A 20,124-nucleotide genomic window follows, 5' to 3' on the forward strand; every position below is an offset into this window, starting at 1 on the left:
GCCATTGTAGTGTGTATTTAATGTGGCGCTGCACTCTGATGTTGTAGGAGAAAACATTTATTAAAAAGTCAATTTAATTAAGTAGAACGTGTTGTCTATATTAATTTAAAGTAGCACATTTTGATGTGACGTCACATTTCTCAAACCCCCCCCCCCCTCGTCACACATCGTCATAAATGTCTGACCCCCCCCCCTCCCATAGGTGCGTGACGTCATTTATGGACGGCCCCATACCAGATATCGGTACCACCCAAGGTAGCAAAACTTCAATGGTGCCATTTTATTTGTTACACCAACACAAGTAAAATAATACATGATTACCTTTCCAAATCAGCAGCTGTTGAATTTTTCTCGCAGGCAACCTGTTTTTGCATCTATCGCAATCACGCCTATTTGCCCGGACGTTACAAATAAAACATTCCAACACCTCTGCTGTTAATTAAGACAATACAAATTTGACAAAATGGATGTTTGTCCCAAGGCATGTATTTTATACATATTCTTGCATTTATTCACGATTGTTCTTCAATTTCAGTGACTTAGTTCAGTCTGGGATAGTTTGGCGCCATCTGATTTCCTTCCTAGCAGCTTGTTTGCTCATGATAATTTACTGGCAGGAGATATCTAAAGTGCTAACTTTACCTTCAATGTATTGTTAATGTACCTGTTAAGTTTATTAGTTAGGGCCAGGTCCTACAGGCAAATATAATGATTTTTGTTCAGTTTGTCAATTTTTATATATTTGTTTATATTTTGCTTCTATAAATTGTAAACTTTCATAACATGCACACAATTATTACCAATAACCTTTATTACCAATAACTTTGATGTTGGTAATAACTGATGATTCAAATCATAAAAATAACTATTCATATTTTATGAATAGTTAGTTTTTACGATTTTAAACAAACTTCGCCAAGTAAACAAAGCCTTAAATTAGCGTTTTTTAGCATCTTTCATCGCAATTTATCTCCGCATTTTAAGAAATAACCTAGTTGAATTGCATATCATTGAAAAGCTTATTCTTTGGAGCAGATGTGTAGCTCAGCCATATATGGCTATTTACTTTGCTGTCATGGCAATACGAGGGGGGACACACAAGTAGAACTCTCAAATATCATTGCTACGGGCATCACAATGCCAGAACTGGCATTGCGTTTTTCTCAAAATGACATTTTGCATGCCGAGTTTGACAACTCATGTTTCATACTAGGTAAAGACACATAATTCTAAATACTGCTTCCTACTTGTAATCGCTAGAAATGTTGAGGGATTTTTTTATGTCTTTTGTCATTTTCATTTTATGTGGTATTATATCTAAAAAATGTTGATGAAAATGTAGTTTTTTAACGTGTCAAGTGTATTTTAACATAATTAACTGAAAGAACGATATTTTGACAAAAGCCTCTATAGTTTACCAACCAATTAGTTATTGATCACAATTAAAACAAACCAAAAAGTTATAACTTCATCTACTAAGTCAATATTGTGTTTTACATAATATGCACATTTGTGCATATCTAATGCGATAACACAGCATATGCATACATGAATCGGGGGAAGTCACAATACAAAAAATCTTATATTTTTGTGTATATTCATCTGGTAATTTTTCATTCTGATACAAGGTCAGGAATTTGTTTGCCTATTCACCTGTAGTACCTCCCCTTAATTTAGTTAAGATTAGTTAAGATGAATTTTACCCTTTATCAATGTTAGTTTTGCTTTTGCGTTGTAACTCTCTGCTGCTGTCAATGTGTAACCAAAGTACTGACAGATTAATTCAGGGTTTGTATGAAAGTAATGATGATTTCTGATTGTACTGTATGGTGTAGGTGAAAACTGACTGAATATGACTGAATATACTACTACGCCCAGATGTCTCAGCTGCCCATCACACACCCAGATGTGTACACGGAATTCATGGAAGGAGGCTTCTTAGTTCAACTGGACTCCAACAATCACTTTGGCCAAATCCAAGCTATAGAAGAGACGGTGAACAAAGACTCATAGACAGCTGGAAGGACAAAGGGATTTCAGCTTGAAGCCAGGAGCTGTGACCAAATATTACCTAACAGCTGAATACAGAAGCATGTACCTCAGACAGCTGAGAGACATGATAGGTCATGGCAGGTCCAAACTGTCCCATCCAGATCTACAGGGTCCAAGGATCAAGAGAGATGAAGCAGATGTCCAGTCTCTCATTGACCTTATGGAGAATAACTGGATCAATCCTATGTCCCCTGATGAGACAGATCTGGTTAGCCTCTCCATTGGCACCATGGCTCCATCTGATGTGACCAGGGATCTCTTGATAGCTCTTGAGATAGGAGAAGAGGTTTAATAGGTATTCAAGCAAACAAGGTTAGCTGAGGACCCACCATCTGTGAAATTCCACGACAAGATGACCAAGCAAAGTCTGAAGACATTCTCCAATATCAGCACAAAAACAGCACGTGGAAAGAAAGGACAGGATGTGGTTATGAAGGCAGATATAAACCTGTTCAGTCACATGATCCTGGTGGCTGAAAGCAGGAAGGTGAATATGAAGGCATGTCCTTGCCCACCCACTGGGCTCACAGCCATGGGCACTGGCAAATGCTGTTGGGTCCCTACGAAAAACAAACAAGGCCGCACTTGCCAGAGAGCTTGAAAAGAATGTGTCTCTTGCAGAAGACATCCCAACCCCATCTACTTCCATCATTGATGCGATGAGCCTGCTCCACAAAATCAATCCCTGCAGTCACGAAAGCTTTACATCGAAACAAAACCTTTGCCCAGGTGGCAGAGTCAGCCTTGACCCAGGTCCACCACGAGGGGGCACAGAGTGAGAGTATTGATGTTTTTTATGTCTACCGACAGACTTCGATCAAAGATGCTAGATGCTGAACGACTGAACCGGGGTCCAGACACCACTCTCCAGTACAATAACCTTGGAGGGGGACACCACGTCCAGCAGTGGAGAAAATTCCTGTGCAGTCACTCCAACAAGGCCAGTCTCATCAAGTCTCTGGTGGAAGAGTGGAAACTGACACGATACAGAGAGATGCTGCATGGCAAGGTGTTGTACATGAGCTGTGAGGAAACCTGCTACAAGTTGACAGAAGATGAGTGTGAGGAGGTAGCAGAGCTGCACTCCACGCACGAAGAAGCTGACACCCGTCTGCTCCTGCATGCATTGCATGCGGCAAATGTGGGCTCAAAGGAAGTTATCATCACAGCTGAGGACACGGATGTCATGGTGCTTTGTCTTGGCTTCCAGAAGGACATCACCTGTCCCATCTACCAAAAGTGCGGGACACAGAACCGCACACGGTTTGTCGATATCAGCAAACTGGCAAGGTCACTTGGAGACAGCATCTGTGACAGCCTAATTGTCTTACAGGCTTTCACAGGCTGCGGCACTGTCAGTGCATTCGCCGATCGAGGGAAGCTCAATGCCTTGAAGATGGTGAGAAAGAACACTTCCTGCCAAGAGACTTTTATTCGACTGGGGCAGTTATGGAATGTGAGTGATGAGCTGTTCCAGACAATTGAGCAGTTCACCTGTCGCCTGTACGTTGCTAATAGCAGCACTGGTGAGATGAACGAACTGCGCTACCAGCTCTTCTGCACTAAAAGGGGAGAAGTTGAGTCCAGCCAGCTGCCACCATGTAGAGATTGTCTCTTCAATCTTCATGCATGTTCAACGAGCCAATTATCAGGCAGCAATCTGGAAGTGCTGTCTGCAGGCTAACCCTGTGGTGCCAAGCCCTGCTGAGTGTGGATGGACAGACGATGATGGCAAGCTGGCCATTTACTGGATGCGCTCCCCACTCGCACCAGATGTGGTCTTGGAACTGCTAGCATGCAAGTGTGTGCATTCATGCAAAATGCCAAGCTGCACGTGCCTGTCAAATGGACTGACATGCACAGACATGTGCAGGTTACAGACCTGCAGTAAGCAAAAACTGCAGGATGATCCAGAATCTGACTTTGAACTCGGGGAGTCAGATGACGAGATAGACGAGCAGTTTGATGAGTGACAGGGTGGTGATTCTGATGGTATTACTGTGGTAGTAATAGTATACATATACCCATCACTAACGATATATATCGGATAACATGTACCATTGACTAATTATATGCAAATGGCAATGTTTACAATATTCAAGTACAGTAGTTCCTTACCTCACTATAGTATTACTTATTATCCTGTGTTTTCATTGTGTATTTAAACCAATAAAGACCAGTTTGTGACCTAACTGGCTTTGGTCTAGGTAGTTTTTCAGTAATAATGCCCATTTCATCATCCGGACGCCTGTCATAGGGCATGGGTATAAAAGTCATGGTAACTACAACTCAGCTGCCACTCCGCAAAAGTTATCATATCAGAATATGTCCCACACACGTGGAGGATTACAAAGATCATCACTAGACTTTGCCACCTCAGGTGGTACCAATAAGTCATTTTTTTGGTCTGGGCCCATGGACTAACAGGCATTCGAGTGATGTCCATGGGTCTGACAACTCAAGGGGAAGATCTAAGACCAGATGGCGGGATACTGTTAGGGCAGATTTTGGAGATCGTGTGTCTACTGTTGAGCAGCTGCAGGCTCTGGCCGAGGATAGAAAACGTTGGCGATGTGCGGTAGCATCAAAAGCAATGGTCACGATGACAATACAGTGCCATTTAGACTTGTCATGTGCACAGTGCTCATTTTCTCTTGAAGAGAGAGAACTCGGAGGCACAAGGAACGACAGATAAGTGAGAAGGCAGCGAGGCGGGGAGCCGATGCCAATGATTGCCCGAGCTATGTGGTCCGGAATCGTCATAGAAAAAACACGCGTGCCCGGGGTAGCGACACTCTCCGTATAGATGGACATAGATGGAGATCAATCCGCTTGCGTTGCTGCCATAGGCTGGCAAGCCAGGGTATGGCGAACTCGACGGCCACGGTAAGGAGCTCCACGACATTTGTGTACTCCATCAACCCTCGCCTACGATGCTGGATTACAGGTGAAACTCTCAAGCCAGCTGGGTCGCACAGTGGCAAAATATTGCAGTACAATAAGTGTGTTTGGGAACCCGTCTGTGAAAAAAATCCCAAGTCATATCTCCACGAGTGTAATGTAAGGATATGTTCCTTCTAGCAGAACTGTGCTTATAAATATGTATTTATATCCAGGCTCTACAACAGTATATATGTCCTATCGACTTTTCAAACTGTAAATTCCGTCACCTGTATAGGCCTGACCCTGTACATGTGTACAGTTGAAAATCACATCCACGTGGATTTCTTTAACCATGAAATCATCAGTAGCATGTCATCACATCTTAAGCTTTATTACATGCTTCCAGGTGTTTCATAAAAATGTGTAGGTTTTTGTTCACCGCAACTAATATGAGAAGGACAAGCATGAGGAATTCTATAAGAGGCATCTCCAACCCATTCAGGCGGTGTCACTCTCCTACAGATAAGCCCATCTCTTCCCATCTGCAAAGTCACAGGCAACGGGGCCTTGAGGCCACGTCAGGCATTGAGGCCACGTGCCGGGTTCCACCGAAGCCGATCCCGACTTTAGCTTAACCGTTACGCGTTTAAACCACAGCAATAAAAGTGCCAGCGGAGATCGGGCTTAAATAAATCAAACTCAAACCCCAGTAATTCTTCTTGTGCGTTGAGACAGATGCACAACCACAGTGGGCGGGTTTAATGCCACATTTATATTAACGGGATCTAACCAAAAAACAATACCTATATTATGGAATTGGAAGTTCAACTCCAACGCTTTCTGTAAATGATAGGAACAGCCATAATCAAAACGGGAGAAAAAACATCGTAGGCTTTTTTTAGCACATTTTCGCAAATGCGTGTTGTATTTCTACAGTGGGAAAACCTCCTCGAGATGACAAGAGTAGATTTCTTAATTTATATATAAACATGTGTGCGCCAAAATCACATGGCAGCTTGTTTGACCAAACTTCTACCACACCTTATGCATACCAATTTCTGCTCATGGCCCCTTTTCTTAAGGGGCAGTCACAATTCACTGGGGGACAATGTGCTCTGCTGCTGTGGGTTATCTTACATTTATTTGCATCAGTAAAACCTCGCTTATATTTATGAGATCCACGTCATAAATTAAAGTAAGACGGTTCATCCAAGAGAGTTCTATACATGTGGTTATAGTGACATTGCTGCATCACAACAGACGTGTGATGGCATCATACACGGTGTTGGCATAATGTCCATATATTCCCGTCTTATGCTAATCCGATGGACGAAGACGGAAAGGATTCTAGGGAATTCACACCTTCCACATAAGAGTAATTTTAAATCCGCCACCATTTAGATTTTTACAAAGATGAGTTTTTTGTCATCATACGAGAGGCAGTTCTGGCTGTGTTGCACGTGTGCAGTTAAATATAACGACATGTCGAGTTTCTTTATGTGAAAACCACCACAGAGACAGAATTTTTGAAATACCATGCAAGACCTGACCCCTGTATTTTTTATATGGTTCTTAGGGACTGCCAGAGTCTTCTGAAAGCCCGGTTGTTTTCACTGCAGCCCCAAGAGCTGAAAAACAGCAATGCACGACACAGTTAAACGTAGTTTTTCTTTTAACTAACACATTCACTGCTAAAACATTTCACGCAAAATTAAAGCCCCGGTTGAGGGATTCAAAGGTCGATTTTTAATTTTTAGCATAGCATCCTCGTGAGAGGAAATTATTGATTTGGGAATTATACACATATTGGTTCATAAAGCATGTCTTTTCCAGGCAAACGTTTTCAATAGATATAATAATTAACTTTATATGAATTTTTTTTTATCTACAATCAAACACTAACAACTACTCCAAAAATGTATATTTTTCTGCAAAAAAGACAAAAATTGTTTACAACCTAATTCAACTTCTTATATTTAAAGACGTATCCATCAGGAGCCGCTCACTTTAAAGATTCCGTTCTTTTTTATGACAAAGAACAACAATTTATGAACTGAATACTCTGAGGTGAAGGGTCTATCATTTACCGATTTCGAATTATTTAGATTTGACCATCATAAAATGTGTATTTTTTCGTTCAAAACCGCTTAAAACCGAAATATTTCCAAAACAATAAAATATAGAACAATGGTTCTCCATTTCATTTTATTTACTGTTTAACGCTCGATCAAACATAAAAAACCCCAATTTTATATTGTAAATGGTTTCTCAATGACACACGCAAACATGATTATGGGACACTTAAAATTGAGATTTGGGAGCCTGAACATAGAAAATCTCGGATTTTCTGATTTTTCCTGTTGTTTGTGTCCTAAAAGCTACATATGTTCCGAATTTCATAATAAAGTTTTTTTGGGTTAAATCGCATAAATATTTAGATAGATTTCGTAAATTTTTACCCAAAAAAAAACCCTGTATTATGGATGATATTGGTCGCGAAAGCCTACATGTTAAACGTACCAAATTTTATTTTTCTACCTTATCGGTGAGTACCCTAGAGTTTTATGAGACGTACATACAGATTAAGGTATTTATTTATATAGATGCTGTATTGCAACAAAATTAATATTGTGGTAAAATGTAATGTCTGTCGCAATTTGATGTACTACATTGGTTCACGTTTCATGCAATGAACCTGGTAACCTTAGTTTAATTCCCTGGGATGGCTAATATCCGTGGTGAATAAGATATGAAATGATCCTGGGCCCCCCATGGATTAACTGACGCTGAACAGCATGGTCACTTGCCGTATGGACAAATAACCAAAAAGACCGGCATGGCATGGGGATGCCCTCATTCAGCAGTGGATTGACAAAAGGGCTGTCCACAACGGCCGAAATATAAAAATCCCGATATGAAACCTCTTTAGCCTTTCAGTCCATGTTCACTGATGCTTCCCCTATGCAGAAACATTTTAGCAGATAAGAAGAGTAACCATTCTGAAACGTGCCCTTGTGCACGTTTGGTGTCCTAAGAAGTGCCGGTGTTGTATACCGTCGTATACCAAGCCATGTCGACCACTGGCTGTACGTGTACATAGTTTTACCAGTGAAAACCTACTACTATATTTTGCCACTGGTATAGGAGATGTCTCATAGTGTAAATGCTTATCCCGAGCTCTCAATACTCTGATAATGAACTGTCTTTGAGTTGTACGCCTTTTGGAGTCATCTGGTCCAACACCAATGGAGACTAGGCTCTAAGAAAAGCTGTCTCGGGTGTGGACCAATCAAATTCAAGGACAGTGCATATCATTATCATCATCAGAGTTGTTTCTTTTTGTTTGCATTTTGACTGCTTGTGTTGTGGTTATTGCAAACATGATGCCTTGTATAAAGGTGTCAGTTTTTGTACCAGTTGAAAAGGTAAAAACCTACTACTATGTACATAGTTATTGTATTACCGGGCAGGTGAAGACATCCAGCTTATCGTCATCCCCCTCGCTGAGGGCCTCTCCAGCTCTCCTCCCGAGGGCTGGGCCACACGCCCTTTTCCCGGGACATCTCACCGGAGCGCTTCGTGGACTCCACTTGCCCCTCGGGGCTCCGAATGTGCAGATCCAACCTGCCCTGCGTCCCCTCCTCCGGTACACAGCACCTGGATCTCCCAGGGCCTCGCATCACTGAGCAAGACAGAGCGATTGTCTGTGGTGTGAAGACATGGAAGTGGCTTGTCGTGCAATCTATATCCTTTGGTCTAAGGGGCAACCCTGTAGCGAAGGGGAATTGACAAAGGGAGTGGGGACTGCACGCCACGTATTATGCTTTGCTGCATTCACTGCTGCATTAGCTAGTTTTACTGTATATCAAACAGAGTACGTTTTCATACAAAATGCTTGCCAACGGGGCAAAACTCAGAGAGTCAAGCGGTCAGTATCAGTGACATCAGTGCACGTACACTTTATCCTGCAGATTATCACTATAGTTACATTTTAATTCGACTAAAATGAAGCCACACGATGGCTCAGATCTAGTGGAGGTCAGTTTAGGAAATTAAAAAATTGACAGCAGCTATAAACGATGCGGTAAGTGGTAAACTTTAGGACCATACAGCAGCGATTTGAAACCGTAACAAATACTTCATAACGTTTCGGCCACAACGCAAGCGGCTGTTGTGGCCGAAACGTCGTGAGAATTATTTTATTATGTTTTATTTTTTATTATTTTATTACTTCCCTTCTACGTGACTTTACCGAAAGAACCAAGAAGATGAATCCCTGCAGTCACGAAAGCTTTAAATCGAAATACTTCATATAAAATGCATGTGCATAAAACAACAACTTACTTTGGCAGCATGCACCACCCATGATGGTCTTCCAACTGCGTTGGCCGTCCCAGGTCCACACCAAATGGGAGGCAAGTGGCCGTGGCTGCTCTTAATAACAGCGGACACTTTTCACGCTCTTGCGTTTCACTTCGTCATTGTTTTGAGAGCAGAGCCTCGAGCACAGCATGGAGATGCCCGTCTTGCAACACGAGCTCACAGGGCTATACCAAATAAATGAAACTGAAATAAATGAAAACTGAAACTATAGGTGACACAGCAGCGGACATTGTTATATTCAGTAATGCTCACTATCACACTTGTTGTAATGTACACAAAATAATGATAACTTTCATCAGTGGTGGTGCTGGTCCATTGGGGACCTTAAGCAGAAATGATTTTGGAGGGTGGGCCATCCTTTAAATGTATAAACTTCTATTGAGATGATGGAAGAGACAGGGGGTATGAATCTTCTTGGTTCTTTCGGTAAAGTCACGTAGAAGGGAAGTAATAAAATAATAAAAAAAAATAAAACATAATAAAATGATTCTACGTGACTTTACCGAAAGAACCAAGAAGATGAATCCCTGCAGTCACGAAAGCTTTAAATCAGGGGGTATGAAATTTGAGTTAGATAAGTGAAGACACAAATATGATAGGGATGAGAGAGATTAGCTGGTTAATATACTGTATATTAAATGTTTTTTTTACGTTAAATAGGATTTCAATGTCTGCTTACAATTTGTTCTACACTATTTTTCGCATGCATCTTGGGTCCTTTGAGCTTCTTGGGATCCAACGATTTGCTTAGTTTGCTTCTGTTACATTTTAATTATTAAGATTTGATTATTATTATTGACGATTAATGGTTAAATGTTGTCGTTGATGATGGCGTGATATTCGTTACATGACGATAATTCATACATTGATGTGAAGTTATTCACCCAGCAGTCAATCCACTGCTGGGTGAATGCCTCCTGATGTCGTTTGTTGTTATGTTTGGCTCATGACGAAGACGATTTCAAGTTCAAGTTCATTTATTAGGTATAGCCCTGTGAGCCATTCGGCTCTTGAATCGGGTGCAACCGCAACAAACAAAAAACATGAACAAAAAACATCTTAAAGTGAATACGTGACTAAGTGCAAACAGAAAATCCAAGAAAAGACAGCAAAATATTGCAGAAAAAAACACCGTACACCAACGCTGTGTGCAAAAATCCCAGTGGGATGCAAGTCAAACAACAACGAAACGGATAAATGACAACGCCACAACCGCACAAACAATCGCTTGTGTCAACTCAACAGAGCAACCAAAAAGCCACCGCACAATCCACAAACCACCCCCCAAAAAAAATGCCCCCAGCGGCTCATCGCCTCCACCAGGGGCGCTATCGTTGCGGAAACAGCCGCAATTGCCACTCAATCTTTTTTTTATTTGCGAATTCTCGCAAGTTGGTTGTGAGAACGGAGGGTTTTTCTTGCGTGTGGGTGGTATTTTTTTTGTTACACCCCATCAGATGTCAAGTGACGTTGGTTGTGGTTCCACCATTCGCTTCCGTGATCAGGGACATCAACCCCGTGGTGGTGGTGGTGGAGACACGCGGCGTGCGAAAGGCGCAAGGTGGTGGCAGCAGCAACATCATCCTCTGATCGGCCATCAAATCGTGTAGGTCCCCCAGCCCGACAGCGGCGGCCACAGAGGGCAGTGGAGGAGCCTCACTGCTCCTGCTGCTGCTTCTCCTGCTGCTGTTGTTATTGCTGCTGCTGATCTGTGTGTGTGCGAAGGGCAGCCACAACAACACGACTCATCCGCGAATGGAAGTCGCAGCAAAACTTCGAGGAGACGGAGCGACGTTTGGGTGGATTTGGTGAATTATTACATCGTGGGGAGGGGGGGTCGTGTGAGAGGCGGCGGCGGCGGTGGTGGCTTTCATCCAGCAGTGGATTGGCCATGGCTGACGACAACGACGACGATGATGACTTTATTGAAGTAGAATTCTCGGTGGGCCCTTTGGCCACACACAGGAGGAGGTTGGGACCTGCCGGGTCACGTGGTGGTCACGTGGTGGGCGGGGAGGACATTTACTCGAATCCGCGTGTTGTTGTTGACAGTTGTGTTGAGCTGGTGGTGGTGTTGAGCTGATGGTTGTGTTGTTGTGGATGGCTGTGTTGTTGTGTTGAGCTCGTGGTTGTGTTGAGCTGGTGGTGGTGTTGTTGTTGATGGTTGTGTTGTTGTGTTGAGCTGGTGGTTGTGTTGTTGTGTTGAGCTGGCGGTTGTGTTGAGCTGGTGGTTGTGTTGTTGATGGTTGTGTTGTTGTGTTGAGCTGATGGTTGTGTTGTTGTGTTGAGCTCGTGGTTGTGTTGAGCTGGTGGTGGTGTTGTTGTTGATGGTTGTGTTGTTGTGTTGAGCTGGTGGTTGTGTTGTGTTGAGCTGGTGGTTGTGTTGTGTTGAGCTGGTGGTTGTGTTGTTGATGTTTGTGTTGTTGTGTTGAGCTGGTGGTTGTGTTGTGTTGAGCTCGTGGTTGTGTTGAGCTGGTGGTTGTGTTGTTGATGGTTGTGTTGTTGTGTTGAGCTGATGGTTGTGTTGTTGTGTTGAGCTCGTGGTTGTGTTGAGCTGGTGGTGGTGTTGTTGTTGATGGTTGTGTTGTTGTGTTGAGCTGGTGGTTGTGTTGTGTTGAGCTGGTGGTTGTGTTGAGCTGGTGGTTGTGTTGTTGATGGTTGTGTTGTTGTGTTGAGCTGGTGGTTGTGTTGAGCTGGTGGTTGTGTTGTTGTTGATGGCTGTGTTGTTGTGTTGAGCTGGTGGTTGTGTTCAGCTGGTGGTTGTGTTGTTGTTGATGGTTGTGTTGTTGTGTTGAGCTGGTGGTTGTGTTGTTGTTGATGGTTGTGTTGAGCTGGTGGTTGTGTTGTTGTTGATGGTTGTGTTGAGCTGGTGGTTGTGTTGTTGTTGATGGTTGTGTTGAGCTGGTGGTTGTGTTGTTGTTGATGGTTGTGTTGTTGTGTTGAGCTGGTGGTTGTGTTGAGCTGGTGGTTGTGTTGTTGTTGATGGTTGTGTTGTTGTTGAGCTGGTGGTTGTGTTGAGCAGATGGTTGTTGTGGTACTTTTGCTGCAATTCTGTTGAATAGTTTAAGGCTGTTGTTTAGTTGGGTTTATCATCATCGTCGTCAATGATGGTCAATCCACTGCTGGATGAAAACCTCCCCAAGTTGCCACCATCTCTCACGATCCTGGGATGTGAACAATCCACCCAGCATTTGCACACGAACCAACTTCATTGTGCCTTTCTTCCTGACCGGACGTCCTCTCGGACGAGTTCCATTTAGAATGGACATGCCTTTAGAGTACGCGGCTGCTGCTATAAATGTCCACGCGATAAACCACTTCGTTGAGCTGTCATGTGCGAGAGCCAGGTCGCTTCTGAAAGAAAGAGCTACATAGGACAGTGTGAGCCTTACCTGTCAAAAAAAACAATCTCTTTGCTACATACTCTTAGATTTTTTCGGTAAAGTCACGTAGGTAAAAAAATAAAAATAAATGAAAATAACTTAGGTATTTATTTATTTTTTATTTTCTATTTTTTTACCTACGTGACTTTACCAAAAAACCTAAGAGTATGAATCCTTGCAGTCACGAAAGCTTCAAATCTAGAATCTCTTTGCTGCCACTTATTCTTATTATTTCGACCGTCATCCATTACGGTGACGTGTCCTGCCAAAGCTGCCCACTGCATTTTCCCATGGTGCACTCCAGCAATTGAGACAGACACCCCTTTTGAGTTCCCAACCTGGTTTCAACAAAATGAAATCCGATGTCTGCGTTTGTTGTTTCCCTGTGCGCAAGCTGTTCACGGGACCTCGTCGGAACCCACCTCTCTTGAGCAATGGCGAGCGGAGGAGGAGCGCCAGCACCACTGCAGTTCTGTCCGTTCAGCAGTGCTCTCGACTCGGGCTTTTGGCACACGCTGAGCCAAAAGAAGGTGAACGAGTACAAGCTAGATGAAGCGGCCAAGGAACTCAAGGGCTTCTTCTACAATGGTTCGTACGGTCTGGGCGCGGGTTTCAGAACGCGAATTGGATTAATGTATTCGGGAACGCATTTTTGTCAATGATATATAACGCGGATGCGAATTGGATATAACGCGGTTGAGTGGTCGGAGTAAGCGGTTGTGCGGGCTGCCTTGGCGTAGCATCACACAAGGCAGTGGGATACAGCTGGATGCTTCTAGATGTTACCCACGTGCCTCAGCCTTAGTTCAGCCTGCGTACGCATCTCACGTGTTATCGGGGACTTTGCTTTACCCTATGTCATATGTTATTTATTATAACGCATTTTTCCGTAACGCGGCGTTCTACAGGATCGCTATTACCGTGTTATAGGAGAAAAGACTGTAAGAGATCAAACCGAATCGGCAATGCAACCGCGCCGACACGATCATCACGTTCTGAAGAGCCGTTGTTTTGATGGCTTGAACCGACGTGCTGGAATTCTCTAAACATTTTCTTGTTCGCTGGTTGTTTTTCCAGGAGACCCTCCTGGCCTTCCTGCTCGCATGATGCTGGAGTTCAACTCTTTTGACCCGTACGGCATTTTGTTTTGTTTCAAACATATCCTCTTAAGGAAAACACGTACGCATGTGTGACACTGATTCTTTTGGTTTCGGCGATCGGGATATTTTCAAACAAGGTGCGTATTTTGAAATACTTTGCCGGATTAGTTTTTGCGCACTGTGCCAGGTTGGTTTTTATTAGCTTAGTTTGTTTTCCCAACGTCACGGTCCACTCATCCATAACAGTCATTGCCTTTAAGACCAAACTAAAACATTTATTTTCTCCTGTTTAGTTTAATTTCGTTAATTTTTGTTCCTCTGTGTCATCTGCAATTCCATCTCAGCTGTTTGCTGAACGTGACGCATTATACATCTTGGATTGATTGATGGTGTTGATTCGCCCTGAATGGTGTGTTTTTAATACGGGGGTTGTACGGCAATGTTTCTGGCACGCGGGCAGGCAAGCCCCCACGCCTGCCCGCAATTGCCCCATTGCAGGCTTTCTCCACAACACCAACACGCTGGAGACCTTTAAGAAGTGCGACAAGAAAGCGCTTTTGGATCAAGCCGCGCAGAAGGTTTACGCATGAGTTGTTAACACCATTCACTATTCATCCTCCTTCATGGTACACGGATTTGTACACCTTCGTTTACTGCATTACACTTGCTCAGGCTCCGTCAAGCAATAAATAAATGATGCCGCAATTCTGCATGATTGTTATTATTAAAACAACCGTTAACTTTCACAAGTGTGGAGACAAAAAAAAATAGATGCTACGTTCCAGCGATGTTTGTTCACCAGGTCTGCCCACTATTTTTTTCCCAAGTCATTGGTTCTTGCTTGTAAAATAAAAAAAAAAGTTGCTCTAAAAGCCCACCTGGGGGTGGTGTGCAAACAGAGTGGTGAAAGGGTCCTTGAGAGTGGACCTTTCCTTTTGTTTTTGTTGCAGATCTGGGAGGCCGTGACGTCTGGAGCAGCACTGCAGGACCCCACCCTCCTCAACCAGTTTGTTCTGCTCACGTTCGCCGTGAGTGTGGCCATAGAGATTTCTCTGTCCGTGCGTCCTTATAAACGTTGTGGAGTGGCTGTGGATGGGGAGCGGGGGCGTAGTGGTTAACGGACTGCGCTACAAAACCGTTCGACCTGTGTTTCATTCCTCCTCCCAACCAATAACAGTGGCGAATATTTGAATTGGTCCTGGGCCTCCCGTAAGATGACTCGGTCTGAAATGAGTACCTGGTGCGGTGTGTAAACATGAGCACTGGGGAGACGGAGATGGTGGGACATGGTGTTGCCCACTCACCCCCTCATGTGCTTTGCCGACCATCATAGGTGCTCGCTAACAGCATCTACCCCAGCAGTCTGTTAAAGGCTATAGAGGCGATCTTTCTCCTTGTGGAGTGGTTACACACTGGTTCGTGCCCTGCTCAACCATCCAAGTATCCGAGGTTCAGTTCCCAGCTATGATGCACAACGTCAGTGGCAAGTGGTGATCTAAACCAGCCTCAAATGAGTACCTGGCAGAGGTCGCAATCGGGTACCCGATACCCGTACCCTACCCGATACCCGGCTACCCGTTTGCGACCCTGGTGCGGCCGGGTACGGGTACGGGTAGGCCGTGAGTCACTGGTGAGTAACCGTTTGTCACTCATTTCCCAACGTCTTGTCTCTTCTCACAATTCAAGTTCCTAGAATCAACCCACCCGCGCCTGCAACATGGCTTCATCCCAGAGGTCGCAATCGGGTATCCGATACCCGTACCCTACCCGATACCTGGCTTCCCGTACCCGACCGGGTATCGGGTACGGGTACCCGTTTGTGACCCTGGTGCGGCCGAGTACGGGTAAAGAATCAAAACCCGTTTGCGACCTCTGGTACCTGGTGCACCGTTTGAAGATCAGCACTGCGGAGACAAAGGAGGCCCGACATGGGTGTAGTCACACCACTCCCTCCATCTGTCATGCTGGCTAACTCAACAGTCTATAATGCTCAAAGGGGTATTATTGTGTTTTTATGTGAGTGGTGGTGGTTCCTGGAATACTGAGGTTGATATGATTCTCAGTCATGGCTCGTCAGATCTTAACCTGTCCAGCACCTCAAATAGTTTGATGTCGGCTTAAATGAATACCTGTTGCAGTATGTAAACATCAGCGCCAGAGAGGCAAAGTTCATGGTGCTGGCCACACCACCCTGGTCGTGCGTAAAAGCAGCTTGTGATGCACTGTGTTTAAGTTTATTTTATTTGTTACACGGATGTGCCTGTTTAGCTAGTTGCCCGACTATTTTACAACGGAGATCCGTGGCACGTGAACACAGAATCAACAATACAAAGACTAAAAACACATCAACATTGCAGAAATCGAGTAAAGGGTCCATAGGGAATATCACACAACTAACAAACGAGGTATTTAACGTCCTTATATTCTAACTGGTTAGAGAACTGCACTACGAACACAGCAACATTCATTACATTTTCAGTCTTGTCTCGTCCCCATGACAACACTTAGCAACAATTCTATATAGGGCAGTATGAATTTAATTTTCCTTTGTTTTGTGTGCGCATGTGTGGGTATCTTTGTGTTTTGTGTTTAAGTGAGAACAAAAATTCACAGCTGCTCTTACGGCCTTCCGACCTCCCGTTTAGTGAAGCGGGCAGATGTTTTGGAAAATAAACTATAATCACTACGTTGGCGACGTGGGCGAGTTGTAAAAACCGGGGATAGTTTTTTGTTTCCATTGCAGTGCAGCGAGCTGTGAAAATCATACACATCCTATGTTTACGTTTGAGGGGGATACCAAACTGGTGTGAACATGTGAAATACAATCCTGTTCTCTGCTCTGCTGCATATTCTATGTTGTGTGTTGTTCATTTTTTCCCTGTCTCCACCGATATTCTCGTAACAAGTTCAAATTATCTCCCCGCGTCTGTTTTCCAGGACCTGAAGAAGTACCATTTCTACTACTGGTTCGCGTTCCCGGCTTTGTGCTTCCCTGATGGTATCGCTCTTCTGAAGCCTTCGCTCCCCCTCGGCGAGAGATGCTCTACTGCCCAGGTGCCTCTGAATATTAGCGATGCGACTGTTTTTCAAGAACATTTTGGTTCTTTACTCTTTGGTTCTTTACTCTTTGGTTCTTTTGGTAAAGTCGCGTAGGTAAATAAATCACGACGTTTCTGACGCAACACAAGCGTCCGTCATCAGGTGGGAAAGCATGGTCTGCTGCTGAGGCAGACTGTTTAAAAGGTTTTAAATGGGTGTAGCCCAAGGGTCAAAAAGAAGTGGCCGGGGCTAGTGATGTTAATGTGAGAAATTAGCATGTAACTGTATGATAGGAGAGCGGCCTCCTCGACGAGGGCACGGAAGTGGCTATGTTAATGTGAGAGATTAGCATGATGTTAATGTGAGGGATTAGCATGATGTTAATGTGAGAAATTAGCATGTAACTGTACGCTAGAAGAGCGGCCTCCTTTACGAGGGAGTGCAACCCAACGGGTGCAATCCAAAGGGCATGTGAGCATGAGAGTGCAATCCAAAGGCATGAGAGTGCAATGCAAAGGACATGTGAGCATGAGAGATCTAAGAGAGAGGCATAGAGAGAAAGACACAGAGAGTCGAAAAAATGTTGGTTATTGCCATAAGCTGACAAGCTGTGCTCTCTGCGAGCATGATTTACTTTAAATAACTGACAGCACAATTGATATTATACAGTTGTTTCCAAAGTTCAGCCAATTGGCAACACAAATATGACTCCAATTTTACCCGATTTTTTTGTTAGGAAGTAGGAAAACTAACTTCGGTTATTCGAATCAAATTCTAATAATTTATAATGCTATTTCATTCCCTATGACACTAGCGTTGACTCTAAAAAAAATATTTTTTAGGAGGAACCTCGATTAGGATATTTGGTAATTAACAATTAATCAGTGTCCGGAATGTGGGGTGGACATCAGAGTGCCCAGAGAGAAGCTCACGCATCCGAGGCGTTAGTGCTAAACACTCGACACTGCTCTCTCCTGGCTACTTTGTAGCCCCCATGCGTACAAAACACATGGATAGCCCTGATGTATCACTCATCCAACTACTAATTGGGCTCAGCTCTGCTTACCTTCTGATATATGATGAAATTGGGCCATTCAGGATTATTTGGTTGTATAAGTTGAGTGTCGTGTTTCCAGAACATAATTCTCTATTTCTAACAGCCACGACTGGCATAATGTCCTCTTATTTACACATTAGCTTCTTTGCCTGTCCTAGGACGTAAGCTGTAATATTTTAGAAAAAATTGAGCAGAGTATAATTGTATCTTGTGTAAATTTGATGGCAGTAAATCTGCCACAAAATAAGTCATAAAACACTCCACTGCAGTTCACTGTAGCACTGTATTAATTCTAGTGATTCTTGCACAAAATGAAGTCATAAAACACCTCGCTTCATGTCACTGTAGCACTGTATATAACTGACCTTCAATTTGTTCAAATTCACTGCTCTTCTGCTTTCGGTTGCTGGGGTTGAAATAAATTAGAAATCGATACAATATCTGGAAAATCGCTGAGAAATGTCTATTTCACCATAATGTAGAAGCATAAATGAGACTTACCTTTTGTCTCAAGTGCTGAAGAAATAAATAAAGACACCAAATCCACTTTGTTGCTGCGTAGCATTATTTATTAGATTCACTTTCAATAATGAAACATCAAACTTAAAGCGAATGTGCGAAAAAAAAAATTCTGCTCGACCTTCTGCGTCGGTGTAAAAAATTAAGCCGTAAAAACAAAGTTTTTCACTATAAATCCTTTATATGCGTGGCATCGGTTTTATTTTATTATTCATTTCTGTTTTTCTTGAGTAAGAGTTTCATTTTTATCACATTGGTATTTTAAATAAAATATGAAATTTTTTTTTCCTAAAAAGTGGAAAATTTTGGAAAAAATTTTCACGAAAATAAATTGTCACGCACGAGTCTGTGTGCAAAATGTCAGCTCGATTGGATCACGGGAAGTGGGTTAAAAAACGACCGAAAGATTTGCACGGTCGTAAGCGCGCAAGCAAGCAAGCAAGTGAACTTAATATAAAGGATTTAAAAATCCACCCTCTCATGAATCTTAATGAGGGGGGGGGGGGGGTGTGGCATGTGGAGTGACGTCACGCGTGGGACAAACAAACAGACATTCTTGGCTCATTATATTAGCAATTGTTAGAACTGCCGTAGATTTGGATGGAATGCAATATGTGAATATGATTTTTTATTTACAAATCATTTGTTGAACCCTACGTACATTAATATATATAAATGATAGGACGCACACATTTGTATTCTGTTTGTGAGTCGGTATGTTTTTTGGATGGATGTACTGTTTTTTATTTTTCTATCCAATGTTTCTACCAATAACCAAATCGTACAAATTGCACCCAATCCCATTATAGCTCAGAAGCTAAGCAGACTTAGGCCTGGATAGTGCTTGGATGAGTGATCATCATGCACAGTACAGATTGCATGGTTACATGGAGTGACCAGTAGAAAGTGGTGCATAACAGCACATTGTTGTATTGTAGATCTATTACCCCTAAATCAATGCTCCTTGTCTTCAACATCCCGCACCAACCAGCATGGTGAAGCATGGTTAAATAAATTCCCCGTGACCTACACGGCGAGAGTTTACCCACGTCCAGCAGTCAATGAATAAAGTGCTGTCTGTAATTTATCGAAATGCTTTTGAACGGGACAAATAGCACGTATATTTGCACACAAAAGTTAAACGGAAAGCCATTAGTGAATTTGCGATGAAGTCTCACGTGAGTGTTGTGGTTTTTTGATTAAAGGTCCAGGCTCTGCTGACCTCCTACGATGGACTTTGCGCCAAAGAAAGTGTGACTGCTCTGCCATGCTTTCTCGTGGGCTTCTCTGGGGATGACGTCTGCGTTGCCCCATTACGCGACTGGGACACCTTCTGGCCGCAGCAGAACAAGGTTTGAATGATAAGTAATATTTGAAAAAACTTTTTTAAAAGCACGCTTTAATGAAATGTACCGTACTAGTAATGGAAGAACTCCACGACTCCAGGAAGTGGGCCCGAAGCTTGCCACAACGTAAAGGACTCTGGCCAACTACAGCCAACGTCAGTTGAGCGTGGACAATTAGACCCAAGCCGAAACATAAGATATACAAAAGATTGCTTAAAATATTTTATATTTTATTTTGAATGATAGAATATAGTATTGTCATCAGTATGACATAAGTATACCAAGTTTGCAGTCGACACCACATTGGGAAGTGGGTCAAAATTGAGTTACAAGATTTGAGGATACAACAGACAGAGTGAATT

At 43.1% G+C, this 20,124-nt stretch overlaps 1 protein-coding gene and 1 long non-coding RNA gene across 7 annotated transcripts in view; one reads left to right on the forward strand and one right to left on the reverse strand.

Annotated features, from left to right (window-relative positions):
• Nucleotides 1-285: 285 nt before the first annotated feature.
• Nucleotides 286-9,426, reverse strand: LOC133342653 (uncharacterized). The gene is made up of 3 exons (XR_009755174.1): nucleotides 9,280-9,426; nucleotides 8,399-8,617; nucleotides 286-6,563 (listed from the first exon to the last, which is right to left on the reverse strand). It is a non-coding gene; the product is annotated as an uncharacterized LOC133342653 (long non-coding RNA).
• A 1,256-nt stretch (nucleotides 9,427-10,682) lies between these two features.
• ATG7 (autophagy related 7) overlaps nucleotides 10,683-20,124 on the forward strand; it is a 44,357-nt gene continuing 34,915 nt past the window's right edge. For 2 of the 6 annotated variants that reach the window (XM_061551953.1, XM_061551947.1), the window contains exons 1-7: nucleotides 10,683-10,924; nucleotides 13,096-13,289; nucleotides 13,779-13,833; nucleotides 14,262-14,379; nucleotides 14,752-14,829; nucleotides 16,739-16,855; nucleotides 19,622-19,768. In XM_061551953.1, the coding sequence (XP_061407937.1) occupies nucleotides 13,136-13,289; nucleotides 13,779-13,833; nucleotides 14,262-14,379; nucleotides 14,752-14,829; nucleotides 16,739-16,855; nucleotides 19,622-19,768 (669 nt within the window). In that variant the 5' untranslated portion in view covers nucleotides 10,683-10,924; nucleotides 13,096-13,135. Of the gene's footprint in view, nucleotides 10,925-11,024; nucleotides 11,127-11,239; nucleotides 11,261-11,394; nucleotides 12,490-13,095; nucleotides 13,290-13,778; nucleotides 13,834-14,261; nucleotides 14,380-14,751; nucleotides 14,830-16,738; nucleotides 16,856-19,621; nucleotides 19,769-20,124 lie in introns of those variants that run through there. The other 4 variants (XM_061551951.1, XM_061551950.1, XM_061551952.1 and 1 more) reach the window with 4 other exon arrangements.

Source organism: Lethenteron reissneri, chromosome 15, assembly GCF_015708825.2.
Source record: "Lethenteron reissneri isolate LAM-NWPU_2019-01 chromosome 15, ASM1570882v1, whole genome shotgun sequence".
Taxonomy (NCBI): domain Eukaryota; kingdom Metazoa; phylum Chordata; class Hyperoartia; order Petromyzontiformes; family Petromyzontidae; genus Lethenteron; species Lethenteron reissneri.